Source organism: Procambarus clarkii, chromosome 87 (genome assembly GCF_040958095.1).
Source record: "Procambarus clarkii isolate CNS0578487 chromosome 87, FALCON_Pclarkii_2.0, whole genome shotgun sequence".
Classification (NCBI taxonomy): Eukaryota; Metazoa; Arthropoda; class Malacostraca; order Decapoda; family Cambaridae; genus Procambarus; species Procambarus clarkii.
Window position 1 is genome coordinate 4,144,022 of NC_091236.1, and position 19,655 is coordinate 4,163,676.

General features: G+C 40.5%; 1 protein-coding gene across 1 annotated transcript in view; it reads right to left on the bottom strand.

Annotated features, from left to right (window-relative positions):
- The window catches only part of LOC138358911 (aldehyde dehydrogenase family 16 member A1-like), a 28,728-nt gene extending 10,145 nt beyond the window's left edge, over nucleotides 1-18,583 (bottom strand). The window contains exons 1-10 of the mRNA XM_069317286.1: nucleotides 18,459-18,583; nucleotides 16,144-16,373; nucleotides 14,158-14,336; nucleotides 12,055-12,211; nucleotides 10,937-11,097; nucleotides 7,880-7,977; nucleotides 5,020-5,217; nucleotides 2,818-2,942; nucleotides 1,354-1,462; nucleotides 900-999 (exon numbers count right to left, since the gene is read on the bottom strand). Of these exons, the coding sequence (XP_069173387.1) occupies nucleotides 900-999; nucleotides 1,354-1,462; nucleotides 2,818-2,942; nucleotides 5,020-5,217; nucleotides 7,880-7,977; nucleotides 10,937-11,097; nucleotides 12,055-12,211; nucleotides 14,158-14,336; nucleotides 16,144-16,373; nucleotides 18,459-18,563 (1,462 nt within the window). The 5' untranslated portion in view covers nucleotides 18,564-18,583. The remainder of the gene's footprint in view (nucleotides 1-899; nucleotides 1,000-1,353; nucleotides 1,463-2,817; nucleotides 2,943-5,019; nucleotides 5,218-7,879; nucleotides 7,978-10,936; nucleotides 11,098-12,054; nucleotides 12,212-14,157; nucleotides 14,337-16,143; nucleotides 16,374-18,458) is intronic.
- Nucleotides 18,584-19,655: the final 1,072 nt, after the last annotated feature.

Below are 19,655 nucleotides of genomic sequence, written 5' to 3' on the forward strand. Positions count from 1 at the left end.
GCAAAATGCCTAAAACTGCTGCTAGCAACAGTCAGGCTTTGTACTAAGCACTGGAGAGACCTCAGCCTAGCTAGCACTGGAGAGACCTCAGCCTAGCTAGCACTGGAGACATCTCAGCCTAGCCAGCACTGGAGAGACTTCAGCCTAGCTAGCACTGGAGACATCTCAGCCTAGCCAGCACTGGAGAGACCTCAGCCTAGCTAGCACTGGAGACATCTCAGCCTAGCCAGCACTGGAGACATCTCAGCCTAGCCAGCACTGGAGACATCTCAGCCTAGCCAGCACTGGAGAGACCTCAGCCTAGCTAGCACTGGAGACATCTCAGCCTAGCCAGCACTGGAGAGACCTCAGCCTAGCTAGCACTGGAGACATCTCAGCCTAGCCAGCACTGGAGACATCTCAGCCTAGCCAGCACTGGAGACATCTCAGCCTAGCCAGCACTGGAGACATCTCAGCCTAGCCAGCACTGGAGACATCTCAGCCTAGCCAGCACTGGAGACATCTCAGCCTAGCCAGCAGTGAAGTGAGGGAAAACCTCCCTCATGATGTACACTAAATTAACCTTAAGCAGGTATACTCAGGCATTTTGATTTCCTTGGCTTGAATCTGTGTCCTCTTGTTCTTTAAGTTGTTGCTTTCGGGAATGCCTCTGTTGTCAGCCAACTGCGCTAACTGCTGAGATTTCCGTGAACAAGCAACCTAGTTTTGTACTCAATGATCTGTTGCTGCATGAATTCCTTTGAAAACCTTCAAGACTTTGGAAGCTATTTAGGAAAGGCCAATTTGCAGCAAGAACCAGGTAATAAGAAATAATGATAAAATCACATTTGTTATACTAGTGCAATTTGCATATTAAATATAGTTTAATTATATATTTTTTTGCTCATATTAGCAGTTACCTTCTTTGCCTCCATCCCTGCCATAGCCACTCTGCTTGTATCCACCAAACCCAGCAGCACCATCAAACATATTGTGGCAATTAATCCACACAGTACCTGCCTGTGAACAAATGAATTATTTACTTTAATTTAATATTACATCACATGATTAAAGCACAGCATAACAAAACACTATATAATATGCTTCAAGAAAAGCAGGATGGTAAAGTGAAAAATATTAAAAAGTCTAGCTCCCACTGGAAGTAAACTGCAAGGTAAGGATGGGTCTGAAAGACATGGTGTGATTTTCTAAGGCTTAACAATACCAGCACTAAAGCCTGGAAAACTAATGAGGGGACCATACGTCCAGAAAAGAGAACCATAGAAATATGATCATGTAAAAGATTGAAAAAAGGCCTAACTCTACCTAATAAATACACTTTGTAAAGGAATGCACAAAATACAAGAAACTTACCTTGATCATCTTGGCAGTCTCTATGGCAAGAGTCATCTGTTCTGAGAAGACTGAGGCACCCAGGCCATATATGGTATTGTTAGCCAAAGATATGGCCTCCTTGGCAGTTCTGAACAAGTAAAGATCACTGCTAGTATTAAACATATAATGAAGATGCTAATATTTTTAGTGAAATCTTCACTGTCAACATAAACGATCTACCAGATGGAATACAGAATTATGTGAACATGTTTGATGATGATGCCAAGATAATAGGGAGGATAAGAAACTTGAACGATTGTCATGCCCTTCAAGATGACCTGGACAAAATAAGTGTATGGAGCACCACTTGGCAAATGGAATTTAATGTGAATAAATGCCATTTTATGAAATGTGGAATATGAGAACATAGACCACACACAACCTACAAATTATGTGAAAAATCTTAAAAAAAAAAAAAAATCCAATAAAGAAAGAGATCTAGGGGTGGTTCTAGATAGTTTTCCATCACCTGAGGACCATAAAGAACATGTGGTCTGCAGGTGTATAGCATGCCAGCCTGTGGTCTATCTATGGGCCTATGATGTTCATATGTTTGTGGTGTTGGCTACTGTTCTTGCCAATATATTGTGGGTTAATATTTGGGCTTGCAGGTTTATGAGATCTGATAGGGTTTCAGCAGCAAGGTATCTGGTCAATGTTCCTGGTCTCATTTCAACTTGTGCTATATGGTCCAGGTGGCCCAGCATGGTGTTTCTTATTCAACTTTTGTAGCTGCCAATCTCTCCTCCTTCCTGTATATTCCCATTTATTTCTTCTTCTCTGTTATTCATTAGCTTCATGGAGCCACCAGGGCCTCCCCTAGAAAGCTACCACTGAATGTAATGAAATCCCCCTCTCTGGGTGAGCTCCAGTGGCTCCTTGACTCCCTTCCCCACCCCAATTACCAGGTGTGTTGGTTAATGGCCCATCTGCATCGGACCGAGTGCAGGATGCTGGCTTACCTGGGATGTTGCCAGTTGGCAGCTTTGTGCATGCACACTGCAGGTGTTTCAGACTCAGTTTTGTATGAACCATTTCATTTTGAGGGATTCTTTTGTGATGTATGTTGGATGTTTCGCTGCTTCATTTTCATGAACAACGCAGTTGTCTGTAATGCCATGTCTGCTATCTGGGCGCTTTAATGGAGAGAGTGATTATAACAAGTCCATGCTCTCTCTGCCTCTTTGAGGGGGAACTAGGTTTTGGATTTGGTCTCCAGTAGGCCAACAGAACATCTATGACTGGTGTGACTAAGTATTTGGAAACTACATCAGAGACAGAGCTTTGGGTAGCCACTAGGGCTCATCCAGGAAAAGGGCAGTTCATTACATTTAATGCTGGTTTTTTGTGTGCATGAAGTACAGTTTAAGCCTATACAGTTTCTGAATTCAATAAGGTTCACTTGTACTGTTCAGTACAAACATTTTACTTCACAAAACTCACCTAAATGGCATGGCACAAAGAACAGGGCCAAATATCTCCTCCATGACAGTACAAGATGTAGTGCCCACACCGGTGATTAAGGTTGGCGGATAGAAACATCCTGAAGGAGCATCAACTTGAAATACCTGGCAAAAAATCAGAATACATGAAAAATCTGGTTAGGAATATTAAGCTGGTGTGTGGGACAGCACAAACTGGTATAAGAGTGTGAGGAAGAGCTTGGTGGAATGACCAAGTGGTAAGATCAGCTCATGACAAGAAAAGATTCTCCAGATGCAAAATAAAGGGGAATGAAAGAAAATAAAGGGAGTATTATAATAAAACCAGCATTGAATGTAATGAAAAGCTAATTTCTGGGCAAGCCCCAGAGGCTCCTTGGAGCTATCGGGCTAATGTGTGACATATTAGACCAGGGCATTAGCTATGGAGTTCAACCTACCAGGGACCAAGAGCCAGAACCTGACCCTTTCAGAGAGGTTACAGGGAGCCATAGCCCTGAAAAAGCCCCATGTGGTTGGGGGGTTTCCTTATCTGCCATCGACCAGTGTTAGGCACCCAGAAAGTAGGCATAACAAAACAAACCCAACATGTTAAGAAAATGACAACTAAGAACTGAAAGAGAGAGGTAGAACTCCCTCCAATCTCAAGGAAACAAGCAAACGAGCAAACATCACACTTCACTACCGCGCTGCTCATCTGCAAAGCCCCCCCCCCTCTCCCGAAGCACGTTACAAAGTGCTGATTCACGAAGCAGTTATGCAAGTACTTACGAAAGTGTAGATCTTTCCTCAATCTTTGACTGCTTTGGTTACATTTATTAAACAGTTTACAAGCATGAAAATGTCCCAATCAACTGCTGTTATTGTTATAAACAGCCTCCTGGTGCTTCGGAGCTCATTAACGGTTTAATAATTGTAAACAAAGCCGTCAAAGATTGAGGCAAGATGTACAGGTTCGTAAGTGCTTGTGTAACTTCTTTGTGAATCTGGCCCCTGGTCTATAAGACAACCTTTGGTTTTGGGTGCTCTTTTTGACTATTCAAGTGTCATCTTATCTGCCAAAATATACGGTAATAAGTATACCCAGGAACATGACAAACAAAGTTTTAGCGGATAACTGTAGTCGGTGACACAATAATCTAGTTATACCCACTGGAATCGAACTCTAGAGCATGGATGCTGTGACAACCATTTCAAGGGTAGCAAGAGTGCTGCAGTGCCAGCTTACATAATACTGTTGTGCATGGTGCTGCGACCTTGGTGACAGTGGAGAGTGACACAACTTGTAATGCTAGTTCACAGATTGCTAATTAGCATAGATTGGCCCTAATTGACCTTACTGCATATTTCTTATTACTGTAACACTAATAGAGGTCGCTGAATATATGGCTGATTTTCAGGTCATAGTGAGCTGGTTCCTTGGTGATTGCTTGAGTTAGACTTATCAATATCTCCCTTACCCATTAATTTTATTGACAAGCCCATTTGCAAAGAGACTTATTGGGCAAGAGGTCAGGTCATTAGTGGACTGTAATTCCTTGGTTTCACGGAGCATTTGAAGAATGTCAACTAAGAAATACAGTTCATATAACAATCATTATTATTGTATCAAACAACATATCATTGCACGAATTCCCAAGGCCAGATGTGGTATTTGACCAATGAACACTAAAGTAATAACTCAGTTGCACAAACCTCCAGCACCAATCTGGGTACCAAAACTTTACCCATACAACTCTGGATCTGAACTGACTGAATTTAACAAAATATCTTATGGTAATGGCAAACAAATGAACAATATCATAGTGAGAAAAGTGTATTCCCTTCACTTCCTGTCCTGCCTTATAATGGCTTCCACCGCTTTCTTGCTTAGTTTTGACTTCATAACCCTTCAGGATGGACCAAAATTACATAATTTTCATTTCATGTACAGTATGTGGGTTAAGAGATCTAGTTGTACAGATTGAAGTGAATTCTGAGGTAAGAGGAGGAAAGGAAGTCTGAAATATACAGGAAGGCAAGTGAGAAATTATGCATGTGAAGAGAGAGGGGCAAAGGAAAAACAATGAGACAATTTATATTTTACACCTTACAAAAAAAACTATCAAGTGTGTCTGCAATATGAGGAATTATATAAAAGAATCAACTATAAATAACAAAGGGTTATAATGGCTGAAGAAAAAACAATATTACTAAAATTTACCTCTGCTCCTTCCTTACGAGCATAATTAACATACTCGGCAATAAATTTATGCTGTGTTGGATCAATGATGGCTCCCATATCCATGGTTTTGTCTAATGATGAACCCATCCTCAGTGTCTTCATACGCTGCTTTACTTTTTCAATAAACCTATCAAACACAGGCTCTTGAACCAGGAGGCGTGAACCAGCAGAGCAAACCTGAAATGCCAACATTTATGGTTGTAACTTTTATACCTGTAAAGCTTTGGACTAAAGAACTTTGATTTATTTTATGTCTAATTCTAGTGTATGGAATATCTACTCTTCTTCCCCAACAAATTATTCAATTCTTATACATGTCAAGTTATGAGCAAAAATGAGGTAGAGAGAGCAAACCAAGAGAGAAAGTATAAATAATATAGCAGTCAATTTAATAGTACAATACAGAAATGAAGTCGGAAAGAGCTGGTATCTTTTGGAAACATTTCATAAAAATACTCATGTAAAATCAGGCATTGCTGGCAGACTTGTCTGAATTACAAAAGTCTCAGTTGCCTCTTTTCTGGTCGTTGATGTGGTTGGAGTTGGTCTGTGGCTCCAGGATGGCTTCCCTCTCTCCCTTGTAACAATATGACCTGCTTAGTGTGTTTGAAATGATCCCCACTGTGTAACACCATAATTGGCTTTTAGTTATAAATATACAGAGTCGAGTCATATTTTGTTACCAGTCTGTCAAAAGATCACACCTTCAATGTACTAAGTTGCATCTTAACCCAAGAGGTCAGGTCTTGTGGTCAACAGTTAAAGACCAAGTCAGATACTATGATCTGCTAATCTTATAACTGGAGTGAGGTCACATGTAATGCCTTGCTTTATGGTAACTGACCAACTGTGAAACCTTTGTTTGCCATACTGAACATTTGATAACCTTAGGCTACCTCACTGGGTGGAACTTGGCTCCCTAGCTTTCAGCTAAATAGCAGAGCAGTTTAAAAACACGGACATGCAGTGCAAGAGGCCGAACACAAGGTACCATCTGGGAGGTGAAATCCTGCACGAGTCAATTAGAAAGATCTGGGGGTTAATATCACACCGAACCTGTCCCCACATGAAAAGAATATCAACGGCGTATGCTAGATTGGCCAACATAAGAACCGAGTTTAGAAATTTGTGAAAAAAACATTCAGAACTTTTATACCCCTTATGTCAGACCAATCCTGGAGTATGCAGCTCCAAGCTGGAGTCCATACCTAGTTGAACACAAAACAAAATTAGAGAAGATTCAGAGGTATGCCACTAGACTAGTTCCAGAACTGAGAGGTACGAGTTACGAGGAAAGGCTACGGGAGCTAAACCTCATGTCCTTGATAGACAAGAGTAAAGAGAGACATGATTATCACCTACAAAATTCTCAGAAGAATTGACAGGGTGGGTAAAGAAACTACTTAGCATGGGTTAACACAAACAAGGAAACACAGGTGGAAATTGAGTATGCAAATCAGCCACAGACACATTAGAAAGAATTTTTTCAATGTCAGGGTAATTAACAAATGGAATGCATTAGGCAGTGATGTGGTGGAGGCAGATTCAATACACAGTTTCAAACATAGATATGATAGAGCCCAATAGGCTCAGAAATCTCTACACCAGTTGATTGACAGTTGAGAAGCAGGACCAAAGAGCCAAAGCACAACCCCCACAAGCACAACTAGGTGAGTACAATTATGTGAGTACATGTAATTACACATCCAGATAGAGTAGCCTCCCTCAGAGAGCTACCCAGTAGTCTCCCACAGGAGTCTTCCTGTCAGAGAGTCCAGATTTTCCGAGAAGCCTAGCTAGGAACCCTTGGTGAGTTATGGGTGCAAGGTGATGTATTGTTGTGTTGATGTTTGTAACTATCAGGGATACAGTTTCAGTCGGGTAACATCTCTGATTTCTGTGAGTTCACTCATGTTCGTATCTTTGACTAATATTTATAAATGTAAAGTAGTGTGGAGTAGTGACAAGACACGCGCCTGGAATTTCGTGAGCAATTTGTCATGGGGTTCATATCCTGGCCAGGGAGGATTTACTGGGCATCAAGCCATAACTGAAGCCCCTGTTTACCCAACAGTAAAGTGGGTACCTGGTTGTTAAATGATTTGGCGGGTCGTATTCAGGGGAACATAAGATTAAGGACTTGCCCGAAATACTACACATGCTAGTGGCTGCACAAGAATGTAATGTACAAGAATGTAATTAGAAAAATATCAACTATTAATGGTACTGTACACTTGCCTTTGAATGAAAGATGATATGTGCTTACTTTAAAATCCAGTTAATGATGTCCAGGAGTGAAGGGCATTCACTGAATAATGTGATTATGATTTTCATATTATCATTGCATAGAGATAACAGGTTGAAAGACAACTTCATTTTAATTATAAAATGAATGATAACATCTTCTACCCCTTTACCCCTTCATTCTTATTCTATATCCCTTTCCTGCTGATCCTTTCTCCCTTTATCCCATTATCCTCCTTTCTCCCTTATACCTGTTTCCCTTTGGTGATCCATTCCCTTACCTCTCTCTCATTAACTCCCCTTACTCTCATTTCCTCCCATTCCCCATTACATCACCTAGCCATTACAGCTGCTCTAGTACAATGTACCCACCTGTTATAACCGTGCATAGCCCTGTTTGCAGGAACACCAGGACTTTTCTTATCAGAGCAGCTGAAAGCCTTGACCAAAAAGGAGCTTTTCATTTACAATTAAAGCTATATTTTGTTTAATATTTTGGTATACTGAAGCTTATTTTAATTCAATACTGTACCTAAATCTTCATTTTTATATATATCTATACTTACATTAAAAGATATTATTTCATATTAGTTACCTGCCCTTGATTGAACCAGATGGCGTCAACAATGCCCTCAACAGCTGAGTCTAGGTCTGCAGAGTCAAACACAATTACAGGGCTCTTCCCTCCAAGTTCTGCGCAGAGAAAAGAAATGAGAGTAATCTTGCGTGAAATATTTCTTTACAGTGAAAACCTTCAGTCATCTACAATGGCAAATAAAATTTAAACATTATACAATAGATTCGTATTCAATAAGATACATTTCAACTGTATATACTTTTTTTTAATCCTTTTCAGCCCCATTTCTTTCAAAACACTGCAAAAACCAGCACTGAATGTAATGAAACGCCAGTTTCTGGGTGAAACCTGGAGGCTCCCCGGAGCTAACTGGGCTGATATGAATGTATTAGACCCTGGCATCAGTCTAAGTGAATGGAGTTCTAGTCCTACTGTGGACCACGAGCCAAGACCTGGCCCCCCTCAGAGAGGCACAAGGAGCAATAGCCTATAGAAACCCCCCATGTGGTTGGAAGCATTCTATGTCTGCCATTGACTGGGTCAGGCACCCAGAAAGGTAAGCACCCCAAAACAAACCCCTATTCTGGTTAATTAAGTGATACCGAAAGCCAAACTAGTGGACAGAACTCCCCAAATGAAAACAAGCAAATGAGCACGACATCACCATGTCATCACACCACTGTCTGTGCAGGTCCCCTCTTTCCGGGAAGGGGAAGGGAGGACCTCAGACTCCCGCCCTGGCTATCAACACCCCAGTTCTGAGGCTGGATGTCAAAAACACAAAAAACTGCCATCCAGAGTGAGGGAGGGATGCCGGGAAGCCTCCTGGTCTCACCCAGAAACTGGCGTTTCATTACATTCAACGGTGGTTTTCTGAGGGGAGCCCCTTTGGCTTCCCGGAGCTGCTGCTGCTGCTGCTGATGACAACACATGATGCACCCCCGGCTTAACCATCCATGCATCAACAACCCAAGGACCCCCAGAAAGCAGCTGTATAATTCTTCACCAGAAAAGAAGGAGACCGCTGCAAACAAACAAACCTACCACCAGGGCTGAAAGAGCAGAAGCCCCTACACTGAAGGAGAGCATAAAGCTCCCTGACCTGACCCCCAAGAGGCCAATGCCAACAAGAAAAGAGCCCTGGAGAATCAATTCCACCTAGAAGTAATAAGGCATCCAAGAGTTAGTCAGCTTCTTGTTGGACAAGAGGGAGGAGACCTCAATATAAGCCTAACATGTATATATATACACTGGCTGCCTGTCCTTGACACAATGAATTAAATTAAATTAAATTACCTATCAGTGACTACAGCATATGTACTGTATATGCACTCTCCTATGCTGAGGGAGAGATGTATAGAAAAGCATGCTTAGTAGATTCAGATTCAGATTCAGATTCAGATGTTTATTCAGGTAAGGTATATACATACAAGTGATGTTACAGTAATGGATTGATATATAGATAGAGCTAGTACATACAATGCCTAAAGCCACTATTACGCAATGCGTTTCGGGCAAGAAAAACATTAATATCTAGAACTTAATACTAATTGAGCATAAAGAATAAAAAGTGTTGAGAACAAATACAAATAAAGATAAAAAAAGGGGGAACATGACTGAAAAAGCAGCACAAATACAATAGGTTGACAAACAGTGTTGATTAAAAAAAAAAGAAAATAACAGACATGGGTTGACAATAGAGGAGTGAGGTAGGTTACAGGGAATTTATTAGGTAGTGTTTAGTTTTTATCTTAAACTGGTTGAGAGAGGTACTGTCTTTAACATGGTTGGGAAGGTCATTCCACATTCTGGGCCCCTTGATTTGTAGAGCATTTCTGGTTTGATTAAGTCGTACTCTAGGAATATCAAAACTGTATTTATTTCTGGTGTGATGCTCATGGGTTCTGTTACAACCTTCTATGAAGCTTTTGAGATCAGGATTAGCATTACAATTTAGCGTTTTGTATATGTATAGTACACATGAGAGAATGTGCAGTGACTTAATGTCTAACATATTCAGGGATTTGAATAGGGGTACCGAGTGATGTCTGGGGCCAGAATTGGATATTGTCCTAATAGCAGCTTTGTGTTGAGTAATTAGAGGACGTAAATGATTTTGGGTAGTAGAGCCCCAAGCACAAATACCATAGTTGAGATATGGATAGATAAGGGAGTAATAGAGAGTCACCAGGGCAGGGCGTGGTACATAATATCTGATCTTAGAAAGAATGCCCACAGTTTTTGAAACTTTTTTAGATATGTTTAGAATGTGTCCCTGGAAATTCAGCTTGTGGTCAATGAGAATGCCAAGGAATTTGCCATCTAATTTGTTACAAATTTGGGTATTGTTTATTTTGAGATTTATTTGATTAGAGGATTTATTGCCAAACAGAATATAGAAAGTTTTGTCAATGTTAAGGGTGAGTTTGTTGGCAGTTAGCCACAGATGGACTTTATTTAGCTCAGTATTTACTGTGGCATTTAGAGCAAGGGGATCAGGACTGGAGTAAATGAAGGTTGTGTCGTCAGCAAATAGGATTGGTTTGAGGTGTTGGGAGGCATTTGGAAGGTCATTAATGTAGATGAGAAAGAGGAGAGGGCCAAGTATGCTGCCCTGGGGAACACCAATGTTGATGGGTAGGGTGGGAGAAATTGTATTATTCACAGAAACACATTGGAGCCTGTCAGTAAGGTAGGATTTGAGGTATTGTAGGGAGTGTCCTCTGACACCATAATGATGTAATTTAAGAAGAAGGTTTTGGTGGTTGACAGTATCGAAAGCTTTACGCAGGTCCACAAATAACCCAACAGGGAACTCATTTTTATCAAGAGCTGTATGAATCGAGTTAAGCATACTAATAAGTGCATCGTTAGTGCTTTTTTTGGGCCTGAAGCCATATTGGCAAGGGCTAAGTATATTGAGTTTGGCTAGATATGAGTAAAGCTGCTTATAGATTAGTACTTTTAAAAGTACTTATAGATAGTACTTTTAACTGACCCTAAATTTTAGCAAAAATATTTTGGGTTGTTCTAGGAGATAAACAAAAAAAATCCATCAACACCTTAAATACTAACCAAGTGAGAGTTTCTTTCCAGTGCCTGCAGTGGCTCTCCTCAGGACCTGGCCAACATCAGTAGAGCCGGTAAATCCCACTTTATCAACATCTGGATGAGTTGCAAGCATGGAACCCATTGCGCCTCCACCAGTTATCACATTAAACACTCCAGCAGGTAGCCTAAGAATTATCCAACATAAATTATTAGTCCAATACACACTGCAATCTATTAATGCACAAACACACAGTCTTCAGAGGTTATACTCTCTGGAGAAGTGATAAAATAGAAAAAGGTACAAGCACAGCTAAAATGATGAATACATATTCAAAATTACATAGAATAAACATTCAATATCTTTACTAATGTTCACATTACCCACTGGCTGTTGATTCTGGAATCTCTTAACTAGTTACAGTATTTTGTTATCATTCATGGTTAAGGAAGGCATTTCAATACAAACAATATTAAAACATCTTTAAAATTAATAATAATTGCCCTCTCATGATAAAATATATAAAGAACCAACTTTCACAGCAATCTTTACAACGTAAATAACAGTTTCCTCCCTCCCTCGCTCTCTCCATATTCCTTACAGTTACCTGTGGTTACTTGCACTGGTTCCGAATATCAATGTCCCCGCGGCCCGGTCTTTGACCAGGCCTCCTGGTTGGTAGTCTGGTCAACCATGCTTGCTAGATCTGACTGCTAACTCCCTGATGTATGAATCACAGCCTATTAATCAGGTATCCTTTGGAGGTGTTTATCAAGTTTTCTTTTGAATGACATGAGAGGTTGGCCAATTATGCCCCTTATGTTTAGAGAGAGAATGTTGAAAAGTCCTGGGCCTTTGATGTTGATAGTTCTCTCTCAGCATACCTATTGTACCTCTGATTTTCAACAGGGGGTATTTTGCACTTTCTGCCATACCTTCTGGTCTAATGTACACCTTCACCAACTTCTGCTTGGTGAACAGATGCATCAGGTTCAAACTAACATGTTCATTCATCTCACTCTGACCGGGTATTGAATTCAGAATAAAAATAAATTAATATTTCCTTATTAAAAGCCTTAACATTGTGTCTGCACATCTCTTCAGACACATGGTAAAATCTTCCCGTGAAATAGAATTTACGTACCCAGCCTCAGCACAGATCTCGGCAAAGAGGAGAGCCGACAAACGGGTATTGGTAGCTGGCTTCAAGACAACTGTATTACCCATCGCCAGAGCAGGACACACCTTCCATGCCAGCAGCATTAATGGGAAATTCCATGGGACAATTGCACCAACCACTCCTAATAGAAAAATAAACACCTAAGTAATTACAATGCTATCTTGCGCTTAACCGTTACACTGCAGAATTAAATAAACAAAAATCAGAACAGAGAAAAGAAAAAAATATGAGTAACCATACTGAGTAAAATGAAGTGCCCCTTTATGAGTGGCAACTTGCTAGCTTACTTTTATCTCACCTCTGGACCTACACACGACTTGGGTATTGGTTTTTGTTTTTATATATGGGTATTGTGATAGGCTACGAGTGACTTGACTCAGAAGGACAAGTACCCATTCAAATTGTGTTGTTCCCTACTCTATGGGTGGGAAGAGAACCCATATGAAAAATGGGTTCTAAGCAATCAATCCAAATTTGCATTATATGAACTCAAAAGTTCATATGATGCATTTGTGAGCATTTGTGACCAGTGTATCCTTATTTCCTTATATTTCTTCAGCTTATTTACACTTCCAGCTTCTATCTTTGTTGTTTTATCCTATTTTCTCTCAGCAAGATGCCAAAGAGATGCAGGATGCCAAAGCACAATAAAGACCTAACACAAGGGTCGGATGCAAGTGATACAGCACCGGTGAAGACAATACAGCAAGTCCAGTAGCAGCTGAACGCCACCTATGCTCACCCGTGTTATCTCCAATTTTTATAGATGATACATAGATGAATCCTTTTCTGGGTTCAGTGATGATGCATCTGATAAAAGTAGCATAGATGGATAGTGTTAGCGGCTTCCATGGTGGTGTTTTCCATCAATCTTTTCAAGAATAGCTGAATCTTTTCCAGAATACCTTACAAAGCGATCTTTTCAAGACTACGTTACAAATCCATCTTTTCCTATAATCTTCTCAAGACTATCTTACATTTCACAAGCTTGGCTACATACCATCTACAGGTACTAAAGCCAAGAGTGTACATGAATGTGTTATTTGCAAGCACACAGAATGAAGAAACAGGAAGCGAAAATCTGTTTGTTTGTGGTGCATCGAGAGCAAAGTCGCGCTGTGTACCATGAACTGCTTCTTTGGTTATCACTCACTTCCGAAGTACCGAGTGTGTAATACAGTGTGTTACTGTGTAGTGTGTGGAAACTGTACATAATGTAATATTAGTGAATTTTGAACAAGTAATATGGCAACAATATACAATACATTAATTATGGACATTACTGACACATGTATCACAATTCTATGGAACATTATGAACATTCTACAGTACTGTATAAATATTGTAAAGGACACATGTATATATCAGATACGATACAAAAAAATCATTATAAAGCATTGAAAATACATAGCAATATTATTTGTAAATATATTTGTGGCAACTCGCGAGGCTTGAATGGCTCGCACGACCGCATCAGGGAGCTTCACACACGGGTGACCAGCCCCTGATGACCGATTTTTTTTTTTTTTTTTTTTTTTTTTTTTACATGTACATGTTGAGGGAAGGGAATCTATCATTTTACAAAGAAAAAGTTTGTGAACACTTGATTTTCGACGCACAGGGAGAATTTCACAATAAACGCGGTGCATCACAGAGTTTAAAGTGCCTGAACCTAACCTACCTGAGGACCCACCAACAGAAAATGGGACATGTCAATTTTGCAAGCCGCTACCATTTTTAGTACATCAGTTTTCGGTCTCAGGTAATTGCACCTGGGTAATTACACAAGGACAAAAACTGATGTATTATAAATATAAAGTCAAAGGTAATGGATACAGTATGTCAAAATGTGATATACTATTAGGAGGACGGATTGGACAAGAACCTGACATGTATGCAGTCTTCAAGATTTTTGCCTTAAATAGAATCATTATTTAAAAAATTTGTTAAGACATATGATTAATTTTTGGGGCAATCTCTTCTATACAGTAATGTTAAAAACTATTTTTTTTTTAAATATATGTGATGCCACTTAATACTTTATTAAACCTAAGCAAGTGGACCCACCAACTGACTTCCAGCCAACCATCTCCGAGTCCATCAACTGAGCCCAGCCAGCATGGTAGTAAAGGTGTCGTGCAACTAAGGGTATATCACAGTCTCGTGTTTCTCGAATGGTCTTCCCATTGTCCATGGATTCCAACACGGCCAGTAGACGAGCCTGCTTCTGTACATGACGGGCAATACTGAAAAACAAAGGTCATCAAAATTGACAGTGTATCCTCGAAAATTTTAACTACTGTACATCTTTATGGTCCCTATCCAGATTTGCATATACAGTACTAGTAATTCAGGTTTCTGAATAAGCCCAATCTGCACCTTGCATAAAAAAGGGAAAATCACAGCACCAACATTTACCCCCAAGCAATCTCCTATGCTTCCCATCCTATTTCCCCTGACTAACCTTTTTGTCACAAAACACAGACCCTGTTATTGAAGTCATGTCACATTATTTGAATGCAATATAATTCAATGTCAGGTTTGTATATGTATCTAGTAACCAGCTGACACGATAATAGAAAATATATTACACTACAACGCATTTAAGATATCCTACTTAAAACTTACACCGAAAGGCTGGACCAAAGAGCTGAAGCTCAGCCCCTGTAAATACAATTAGATGTGTATTGAGCATGAGGGCACATAATGGATGGAGGTGAGGCAGGGCTGGGGACGTAGTGCTTACCTAACACTGACAATGATGCTTTACTCTGTATTCTCCACCTGCTATCCTTCTTACACACACACACACACACTGCAGTTTTTCACTTTACTGATGTTGAAATTCATTGTAATATCTAGTCTTAAAGTTGTGGATGGAGGTGGCTTTTAAAACTATTTTCAGTACATTCCACTTTGTGACCAGTGTATCCTTATTTCCATATATTTCTTCAGCTTATTTGCATTTCCAGCTTATACCTATGTTGTTTTTGTCCTATTTTCTCTCAGCAGGATGCCAAAGGAGAGCATTAGCAGGATGCCAAAATGTTAAGCGAGGTGGTGGAGGATGTCAAGCCACTGGGTGTTTCAAAGCGTCAAATGACAAAGAATACCAGGAAGACGGGACACTACAAGTGTAGTTCACGTCCTGTAAATATACTTGGGTAATTACACACTCACCCTGTGGCAAAATCCAAGGAGGATTGATTGGGAGCCAATCCATAACAGTTCACCCAGCAGCATTGGGGATCAAAGAGTAAACCAGTTGGTGGCTACATACAAGCCTTACTTGTAGGGAAAGGTTTACCACGAGCTATGGGAAGGGAAAGCTCTCAGCCTTCTATCGAGAGTCAGAAAGCACCTACTCCTATAACCACTTGAGTAAAAAGTACTAAAATTGATCATCCACAGAGTCCAGAAACACAAAATGACCATTATTCACACCCAGTTAAAGTGTCCACTAACACCATGAGCAGACTACACAATTAAGCAAGTTTCTAAGGAAACACAAGTCACTTAACCGAATAATGTTGATCTCAGCCTGAATAAAGCGCACAGGGAAACAGTCAGGAGAAATGTGAGGCATACAGTCTGGGCACTCTGCTGACATTCAAGTGTTGGTGCCTGGTGATGACTGGGAACAGTGAGCAGGTGGACTAACAATATAGAGCACTCTTTGGTAGTCTCTCCCATGCCAAGAAGTGCTCACATCAGTATTACTCAGCAGAACAATTGAAAAGACCCTCAATGCACCTGTGTGAAATTTACTCTCTCCTAACTGGGCCTACAATCCTACAATCCTGTCCATGGTAACAACAGAACCTTGCCATAAGGAGAAAGTTTGATATGGCTCAAAATATATAATATAAAAATGATATAACCAAGATATTCTCATCAAGAGTTTCTAGTAATTGTAATACCACCAATATTTAATAATACAGTAATGCAATATTGTAGTAATAATAAAAATAATAATAATAATAATAATGTATACACTGTACTGCAGTCTAACCTACTAGAGGTAAATAATAATAATAATAGTGTATGTAGTACCTGTACAAGTAGCGAGCTCTTGCATGGCCTGAAAGAGCACTCCAAGTCTTGAAGGCTTTTTTTGCTGCAGCAACAGCTTGGTTGACATCCTCCTGAGTACCCTGAATGGTTGATGCTAACACAGACCCACTGCAAGGATCCTTTGTCTCGTATGTCTTCCGATCGTCAGGATGAACCCAAGTGTTGTTAATGAAATGACCAAATTTCCGACCATGGTCATCAAGCCAAGCCTGTAGATTTATAGAAGTAAAATGACTACAGTATGCTAATATATTTAAATACATCAGACTGTATAATTAAAAAAAAATGCACTTTCAATCAATGACGGTGCTTTATGAGCTTGTTAATTTGGATCTCTGTAACTCGGACCTTTGTGTGATTCAGACAAAATGAAGTCCAAGTTTTTGACTACTTAATTCACAGAAATCCGGATTACTGGGTTTTGCTGTTGGGTTACTAAACGACATCTGCTGACCAATGTTCATAACACAAACTGCAGTACTGTACATTAATCATGGGACAGCACTGCCTTAATTGTGACAAAGCTGCTGTATACAAAAAATCTGCGTTGAATGTAAAGAAATGCCATTTTCTGAGTGAGCCCTGGAGGTTCCCTGGAGCTATCAGGCTAATATGCGACACATTAGACCAGGGCATTAGTCAATGGAGTTCAGCCTACCGGGGACCACGAGCCAGAACCTGGCCCCACAGAGAGCAATGGCCCTAGTAAACCCACCGTGGTTAGGGGTTTTCCTTATCTGCCATCGACTGGGGTTAGGCACCAAGAAAGGTGGGCATAACAAAACAAACCCTGCATGGTATGAAAATTGCAACCAAAACCAAACAGAGAGGCAGAACTCCCTTAATTCCCAAGGAAACATCACACCGTGCCACTCGTGAGTGGGAGGGGGAGGGGGAGCGCCGGACTCTCCGCGCCGGATACCTAGAACCTCCAGTTTGGAGGCTATGCATCAAAACAGCATGAAAACTGCCAACTGGAGGGAAGGAGGGAGGGAGGGTGCCAGGGAGCCTTTGGGGCTCACCCAGAAAATGGCGTTTCATTACATTCAACGCTGGTTTTCTGTGTGGACCCATTTTGGATCCTTGGAGCAACATAACCAAAGATAGGTAAAAGAGGGACTAGGCAACCGCCAAACGCGCCTGAACTCGAAGGCGAGACAACTGGTTGCAACCTGTGACACAAATACACATACAAACACCCAGGCCTAGGAAAGTTAACCAAACTGGGCACCCAGGACCCTGTTCGACCTCCAAAATCCCCACGCCCAAATATTAGCTCAAGACACATTGCCGAAGACGGCAGCCTGAGCAGCAAACTTCCAAACGTCATGGGCACGAGGATAGACCACAGGCTGGATAGACGTAATGCTGCAGACGACCTGGGAAACCCGAGCCCTGGAACTGGGATCGACGGAAACCAGATCAACCCAAAGCACATCCCCGGCCACAGAAACCGAGGCGTGCGCAGGCAACGGCGAAGAGCCGCAACCGAACACAATACATGATGCATCCCGGGCCAGACCAACCAAGCATCAATGACATCTGTATCTCTAATAAACCCAACGTACCTTCTTGTATATAAATAAATAAATAAATGACCCAAGGACCCCTCCGGAAAGCAGCAGTCTCACCAAACATAGACAACAACTGCCTTGTTACAGAGGATACAAGTCACATCGTACACGAGACGAATCACCAGCGGATTTTGAAACCTACTTTACCAAATCTAGCTCAACCCAACCTAACCTAACCCAACTAGGCCAATACAGCTTAACCTAAGCTAATACAACCTAGCATAACAATATTTATGGTTTTTACCAAACAGAAAACGAGCTCGGTCGAATCGTCTCACGTTGGAAACGACCATACCCCGTCGCAGCACCATGGATCAGCTGATGCCATTAACAACGATTCAACGAATTTAAAACGATTCTTCGCGGCAGGGGATCGTATTCCAGGGACCTGCCCGAAACGCTACACGTACTAGTGGCTGTACAAGAATGTAACAACTCTTGTATATATCTCAAAAAAAAAAAAGACATCCTGCCCCACAGTGAGGAGTCTCCCTCTAACAATCGCCTCTGCTTAGTCGCCGCTCCTCCATCTGCACAAATCAACATTTGAAATCTTGTCATTGTCAACATTAACGCGTCTGCCAATATTTGTACTGGTGCAGTCATCGAGAGGATAAACCCTTCATGCAAACTGCATCTACCATCAAGAAGACATGTCAATTAATCTATCTAAACACTTATGTCAAGCTCTGGTAATGCATGGGCGAGCAAGTCACATACCTGCGCTACTTTATCATCCTCCAGAGCTGGTCCATATTCCATTGTATGAAATATTGTGGCCACAGAGTTGGTGGGCAGAGCCTTAGTCTCCGGGTGTCCGGCCATCCTTGTTGATAATCATCCCCCCCCCCCACATGGAGGACTCACTCGTGGATGTATTACACAAGTATCTTATTAGAGAAAACCTATTATATATTTCGCTATGAACTTGTAGAAAATATGTAAGTTTATCTATGGATTTGATTAGTTAAAAAAATTATCACTGTAATTCCAATGTAATAGTTTAGGCTTCTTACTTGCATCCTATATGAACACGTGTCCTGAGATTCTCAATACTAAAACATGATAAAGACTGATGGAATTTCATGAAATATAATAATTATAGTAATTCATATACCTTTAAATGCTAGTTAATTTTAGTATACATGTAAATCTTAGTTACTATCAGGTATTAATTGATAAACAGTATCAAGTATAAGCTTAAGCTTAAGTTAAGATAAGCCAATCGAACATAACCACCTGTTGCCATGTTGCGCCACCATGCAGCGGGTGCCGTGCTCACCTAGTTGTACCCCACATAGTTAAGTAAATAAATAAATAAATAAACAAGTAAATAAACAAGTAAATAAATCAATAAATAAATAGTAAGGTAAATGTACATATATAAAAAATGAGTTACAAGCAGAATGTTGAACTTTGATGTGTTCACATTTATTTATTTATTTATTTATTTATTTATTTATTTATATATACAAGAATTCGTACATTCTTGTACAGCCACTAGTACGCGTAGCGTTTCGTTGACAGACTTTGATGCACCCCCCTAAAAGTACTCACCTTGGTGTACTCCCCTCAATGTACTCACTAGCTTGATGTGATTTTCCTGTGATGTGATGTGATGTGAATGACCTTCCCAACCATGTTAAAGACTGTACCTCTCTCAACCAGTTTAAGATAAAAACGAAGCTATACCTAATAAATTCCCTGTAACCTACCTTACCCCTCTATTGTCAACCAATGTCTGTGTTTTTTTAAAGAGCGCTGTTTGTCGACATAATTGTATTTGTGCTGCTTTTTTAGCTGTTTTCATTTCTTGTTTTCATTTTACTCTTTATGCTCAATTAGTATTAAGCTTGTCATTTAAGTTTTTCATGCCCGAAACGCTTTGCGTAATAGTGGCTTTAGGCATTGTATGTA